This window comes from Dipodomys merriami, unplaced genomic scaffold (assembly GCF_024711535.1).
Source record: "Dipodomys merriami isolate MVZ:Mamm:240054 unplaced genomic scaffold, mDipMer1.0.p SCAF_7, whole genome shotgun sequence".
Classification (NCBI taxonomy): Eukaryota; Metazoa; Chordata; class Mammalia; order Rodentia; family Heteromyidae; genus Dipodomys; species Dipodomys merriami.
The window spans coordinates 39,025,164-39,032,322 of NW_027206290.1; the positions used below are offsets into that span (position 1 = coordinate 39,025,164).

General features: G+C 36.5%; 1 protein-coding gene across 1 annotated transcript in view; it reads left to right on the top strand.

Moving 5' to 3' along the window:
* The window catches only part of Sycp1 (synaptonemal complex protein 1), a 114,705-nt gene that overhangs the window by 84,874 nt on the left and 22,672 nt on the right, over nt 1–7,159 (top strand). The window contains exon 30 of the mRNA XM_070006408.1: nt 1,949–2,125. Within this exon, the coding sequence (XP_069862509.1) occupies nt 1,949–2,125 (177 nt within the window). The remainder of the gene's footprint in view (nt 1–1,948; nt 2,126–7,159) is intronic.

Here is a 7,159-nt window from a genome sequence, read left to right on the forward strand (position 1 = left end):
ATGTTTGAATGTTCTAATTGTAACTCCTTACAAATCCAGGAAGCAGGAAAAGAATTACTTTTATTAGAACTGTGCTATTAAGGATGATGTAGAAATATGTAGGGAAAAGGATACAGAAATAGAACTTTGAAGAAAGGATACCAAAATTTATATATGCTGGAAAAAAATGAGTCATTTCATAATTACTAGAACTAGTCAAGAAAGCTACAAATCACTTTGTTTAGCTTCTTGGTTTTATAAAGATGAATAAATTTGAGCCTGCAGATGCTTGGATATTTAAAGTTAGCTAGCAAAATGTTTAGAAGAAGTTATCTAGGTAAATATTTAGATATTTATATATCTAGTAAAATATTTAGAAGTATTTTTCCAAATAGTCATATAGACATATAATCTTGTACTTTCATATCTACTATTTAAAATCAGTGTGAATCCAACCACCAACTTTGGGAATGTGTGAGTGTGTGTTACATTCTTTTAAATGAATGATTGCCATAATTGCACTTAAGATGACAGTGACCAAAGAAGAGGCAAAATAGAAAGTAATAACATAAGTTTCATGTAAGATTCCATTAAGTCAATTGTTACTAGATTTGAGGGTCAGATATGTAACTCAGTAGTAAAGTGCTTGTTTAGCACCTTGCACATAACTAACTTTTACTAAAAATCTGGGTTAGATGGTAAAGAAATGAGTATACAAAGTAGAAAAAGGATGAATGGAAATGAGTTGAAATAATGTCAGTTATTTAAAAGTTCAATTTGTTTATTTTTAGAATCTACTACTTGAGCTATGTCTCCAGCTCTTTTGTTTTTATTTGTTATTGAGATAGGGTCTCATGACTTTACCTTGGCTAGATTCAAACTCGAGATCCAGCTAGGCGCCTATAATCCTAGCTACTCAGGAGGCTAAGATCTGAGGATCGCAGTTCAAAGCCAGCCCAGGCAGGAAAGCCCATTAGACTCTTATCTCCAATTAACCACCAGAAAACCGGAAGTGATGCTGTTGCTCAAGTGGTAGAGTGCTCACCTTGAGCTGAAGAGCTGAGGTTCAGTGCCCAGGCCCAAGTTCAAGCCCCATGATCGATAAAACAGCAACAAACTCGAGTTCCGTGGCCTGTGCCTATTGAGTAGCTGGCTTCTCATTATTTGTTATTTTTTATTTTCCCCCTGTTTTTGAGCGTAAATGAGGCTGCTGAAATTGAGAGGGAAGAAAGGTAGAGAGGAGGATTAAATGAGGAGAGGGAAAAGAAAGAGACTAGGGAGAAAGGGAGGGAGAAATAGAAGGAGGAAAAAATGAATGAAAAAATAGGATGAAGGAAATTATTCTGTGGGTTTTAGGCCATTAGAATGAAGGCTAGATTGAAGTTTTTTTTTAACCACAGGAGATTTTTTTTTTTAAGAATCTTCAGCTTCTGATCAATAGGTAGTTGAAATCTCACTTGTTTTAACAGTAGCTTTGTGAATATAAGCAGCAGTGGATACTATATACATCTTAAATGGACTCTGATCAGTAATACATCTGGAATTAAATTCTAGTTCATTTAAGTCCTAATACCACTAGTTATTTTACAGAAGTAACTATAACCATTAGGAGCCAGACCTGATAGTATAAACCTGTAATCTCAAAACTTAGACTGAAGCCAGGCGCCAGTGTCTCAACAGCCTAGGCAAAAAAGTCTTTGAGACTCTTATCTCCAACTAACCACCAGAAAACCGGAAGTGGTACTGTTGCTTAGGTGGTAGAGTGCTAGCCTTGAGCTAAAGAGCTGAGGGACAGCACCCAGGCCCAGAGTTCAAGACCCATGACGGACAAAAAAAACGAAACAAAACAACTTAGACTGAGGCAGGAGGACCTGGAGTTTGAGGTAAGTCTGGGCTACATCATGAGACCCTGTCACACAAATCAAACAACAAAATTAATGATGGTTTTATTCACTTTTGTTTGATTCAGAAAACACAGACATATGCACTGGAACCATCTAAAGTTCCAACTTACCAGAAATTTGATTCTAAAGCAACTCCTCCACAAAATATATCTCGAAATTTTTCATCAGTCGACCATGGCAAATCCAAAGATAAAAGAGACTATCTGTGGAGTAAAGGCAGTTTATCTTCATCATTACCAAAGGTTCGTTGCTAAAATTTCTAAGATAGTAATTTTATAAATAAAAAGGTTCTGGTTTCATGAATCTATACCTAATAACATATACACATACGAATCTACTGAGTGTGAAATGCTTTCATTTTTTTTTTTTTAGTTCACACAACTTATTGGTATCTTGAGCTGATATTTATCAGTGTAATAACTTGCAGTAACTTGCTGGTCATTCATTTACCAATGCATACATCTAATGTGGGAAATCAGGTTCTGACTTGATGGTTAACATTGTTATCCATTTGCTCCTTTTGCTCTTTATCTGACACCATCTTGCTAGAGTCCTTTATTTTGCAGTCATCTTGGAGTAGATACGACAAACAAGGTGACTTAACGTTAGCTATCATCCATATGTTTGTTAAGCTCTAGTGAACCTCCATGACCTTGCCATGCCAAATAGCTGTGCAGAATTTTCTCTTGGTTTTCTAGGTTCATATCCTTTTAGGGATTGAGATGTCAGTCTCTTCTTTTTGACACCTTTATAAGCCCACTCTTGGAGTTCCTGATTCACTTCTCTTACAAGTTGAAGTGAAAAGTATTTCAATTGTGTGGGGGTGGGGGTGCGGGGGGTGCATGGGTGCCAGTGCTGGGGCTTGAACTCAGAGCCTAGGCACTTTTTTACCTTTTTGCTCATGGCTAACACTCTACCACTTGAGCCACAGCTCTACATCTGGCTTCTTGGTCATTAATTGGAGATAAGATTCTTTCAGGCTTTCCTGCTCAGGCTTGTTTTTTGAACTATGATTCTCAATCTAAGCCTCCTGAATACTTAGGATTACAGGTATAAGCTTCCAGTGCCCTCAGTATGTATTCAGTTTATCTTTACCTACTACATTGAAATTTCATGCTGTTCTCTTTGTTTCCTTAAAGTAATTGGGAATGGAAAAAACTGCATCTGAGAGATTGTTTTCCTGATTTATTTCTCAGGCTATTTGTTATTGGTGTAGAGAAAAGTTATACAGATTTTTGCATGCTGATTTTGTAGTTTGCTACTTTGCTTGAAAATGTTCGTCATATCTAAGTGTCTTCTAGTGGAGTTGTTAGGGTATTTTAAGTATGCAATCATAAACTGTGCAAAGTGGAATGATTTGACTCCTTCTTGACTTACTTGTATTCATTTATTTTGCCTTATTGCTCTGGCTAAGAATTCAAGCACTCTGTTGAATAAGAATGGAGAAAGGCAGCACCCTTTTCTTGTTCTTTAATGGAAATGTTTTCAAGTCTTTGCTATTTGGAATATGTTGGCTACAGGTTTGTTCTACATAGTCTTTATTATGTTGGATTATTATCCTTGTGTTTTTAGTTTTTCCAGGCTTTTATTATGAAAAGGCTTTGAATTTTGCCAAAGGCTTTTCCTGCATCTATTGAGATGACTCTGTGATCTTTTTTTTTTGGTCTGGTCGTGAGGCCTGAACTCTGGGCCTGGGCGCTGTCCCTCAGCACTTCAGCTCAAGGCTAGTACTCTACCACTTGAGCCACAGCACCATTTCCGGCTTTTTTCTTTTTGCTTATGTGGTGCTGGGGAATCGAACCCAGGGCTCATGCATGCAAGGCAAGCACTCTACCACTGAGCCACTTTCCCAGTCCCAACTCTTTTAACCTTGATTTTAGTTGTTATTATGTTTATTTGAGAATGTTGTGTTATCCTTGCATTCCTGGAATAAATCCATCTTGAGCATGGCTTATGAACTTTATAATGTAATTTTTCGATTCAGTTGTTAGGATTTCATTAAGGAATTTTGTGTCTGTGTTCATGAAGGAAGTTTATCTATAGTTTTCTCTCTCTTTTTTTTTTTTTTGTCTTATCCAGTTTTGGCTTTAGTGTAATACTGGCCATTGGATGAGTTTGGAAGCATTCCTTCTCTTTTTCTCTCTTTTTTTTCTTTGTTGGTCTTGAGCCTGGGCATTGTTCCTGAGCTCTTCAGCTCAAGGTGACACTCTACCACGTGAGCCACAGCTCTACTTCCAGTTTTCTGGTGGTTTATTGGAGTCTCAAAGACTTCCCTGCCTGGGCTGGCTTTGAACCACTATCCTCAGAGAGTGGTTCATCAGTCTCCTAAGTAGCTAGGATTACAGGCATGAGCCACTGGTGCCTGGCCTTCTCTTTCTTTTTTATGGAATGGCTAGAAGTGCATTAGTGTTTGTTGTTGCTGGTGTGTGTACTTGATCTTGAAATTAGGCTGCATGCATTTTGTTAGTTTGCTTGTTTTTGGCTTGCACTCTACCAGTTGAGCTATGCCTCCAGTATGGCATTTCATTGCCTAATTGGAGATGGAGGCTAAAGAGTAGTTTGGATTAAAGGTGTGAGCCATTGGAGCATGGTGTTCTTTAAATGTCAGAATTCAGCCTTGAATCCATGTTTCTGAATTATTCTCTTTGTTTTGGAGACTTATTATTGTTGCAGTGTCACTACATTTAACTTTTTAGGTTGTTTGTATCTCCTTGGTTCAATTTTGGTAGGTCATATACGTCTAGAAATTTATTCAGTTTTTTTCTAGCATGTCTCCCCCTCCCTTTTGGGTTAGTGTAGCTAAAGATGTGTCAATCTTATTTTCTTTTTTAATGAATCAATTCTTTGTTTCATTGTTTTCTTTGTATTTTTTAAGTCTTCATGTCATTAATTTCCACTCTGATATTTATTATTTCTTTCATGTACTAATTATCATTGACCTTTTCCACTTTTTTAAAAGAGCTTGAAGTACATCAAATTATTTATTTGAAATCTCTCTTGATTTCTTTTTTTTGTGCTTGTCCTGGAACTTGATCTCAGGGCCTGGGTGCTGTCACTGAGCTTTTATAAAAGCTCAATGCTAGTACTCTACCACTTGAGCAATAGCTCCACTTCTGGCTTTTTGGGGTTAATGGGAGATAAGGGTCTTGCAGACTTCCCTGCCTGGATTGGCTTCGATCTGTAATCCTCAGATCTCAGCCTCTGAGTAGCTAAGATTACAGGTGGGAGCCACTGGTGCTTGGCTGATTTTTTTTTTTTGGGGGGGGGGGGTCCGGTCGTGGGCCTGAACTCTGGGCCTGGGCACTGTCCCTCAGCTCTTCAGATCAAGGCTAGCGCTCTACCACTTGAGCCACAGCACCACTTCCGGCTTTTTTCTTTTTGCTTAAGTGGTGCTGAGGAATCGAACCCAGGGCCTCAGGCATGCAAGGCAAGCGCTCTACCACTGAGCCACCTTCCCAGCCCTGGCTGATTTTTTTTTTTTTAAGGTGTACATTTGTGGTTATAAATCTTAGCTATATCCTTTGCTACATCCCTTTATCCCTATATCCCTTTATTCACAATATAGGGATTTTGTTTTCTTTTTCATTTGATTATAGGAATTTTTATTCCTAATTTCCTCAAACCACTGATTATTCAAAGTATAGTATTCATTCTCCATGTGTTATTATATTTTATGTAGTTTCTTGCTGCCGATTGATGGTTTTATTATATGATACAATATAAGAAATTCAATAAAAAAAGATCTGCTTTATTCCTTAATATGTGCTCTGTATTGGAAAAAATTCTATGGGCTGCATTCCATGGATGTTGAGAGGAATATTCTGTAGATGTCTATGAAGATTGAATGCTGATTTTTTTGGTCTCCATTGATGAAAGTGAAATCATTCACTATTATTGGTTCCAGATCTAATGTTCCTTTATTTTATGAAAAATGTACATACCAATACTTGATGCATATATATTTACAGTCATTATATCTTCTTGATGGATTGTTCCCTTTATTAATATCTCTTTTAACTAATTTGGGCTTAAAGTCTGCTTTGTCAAATATCATTATGGCTACTTCTTAGTTTTGAATTCCACTTGCTTAAAATACCATTTTCCATTCTTCACTGTCAGTCTGTTTCTTTGCCAGTCAAAGAGTTTTGTGCAGAACACAAATAGTTAGATCTTGCTTTTAATTTATTGTACCTCTTTTAACTGGAGAGTTGACATTTATTTACATTATCACTAAAACCATAATGGAAAGATTCTTTCTGGACTTAACCGATTAGGGTTTAATTGCCGCCTGTTTTTGGATGTTTGTTTCTTTACCTAGATTTGGAGGTTATCTGCTGTAATTTTATTGAGTAGGTTTTCTATGTCTTTATATCTCAGTGCCTTCTTCTATACCACAGAGTCATATATGTAGTCTTTAACATGTCCTTGAGGTCCTGAAGACTATGATCATGATATTTTCTTGACTTGTCTTCAACCTCTTATATCCTTTCTTCTGCTTGGTATAGTCTACTATTGATGCTATTCAGTTTTCACTTGATTTGCTTTTGAAATTTGTTGTTTACAGTCTTTATCTCTGTTTAATTCTTCATCCAAGTCCTGAATTAATATCATTATATCGTCCATCTGCCTTAATAGCAGAAATGCTAAAAGAAACCAGATAAATGTAAGAAAAACCAATTAAAGACAGCTAATACACAATCAATAAGCACAGAAAAGTGGTAAAAGTAATGTAGACTGAACTGTGAAGTTAAATATTCATAAGGTAGCTAATAATAAAAGAATGATATGAAGAGGAAGAAGGGAAAGGGAAAAAGAAATATGAGCAAAATTAAGAAAAAAGGAAAGGAGGAACAAAGAAAAAGAATGAGAAAAAGGAGTAGGGAAAGATTAAAAATCCAGTTTAAAAAATAAAGAAAAAAGACAAACACCTAGGTGCCAATGGCTCAGGCCTGTCATTCTAGCTATAAAGGATCATGGTTTGAAGCCAGTCTGGGCAGCAAAAAAATACATTCCTTAGTCTCCATCTCCAAAATAACCCACTAAAAGCAAGTCAGGAACGGGCTCAGGAACAGCAGGCCAACAAGCGAGCCAAGTAGATGAGATGCATTGAGTTCAAGCTACAGTTCTACAAAGAAAGGAAGAAAAAAATAATCATCAATAAAATTGGAATAAAAGTAGACAAGAAATAAATATAAAAACAGATTATAAGAATAAAATAATAAACACCAAAAATAATAGTAAAAAGTTAATGAGCAGGTACCAGTGGTTCATGCCTG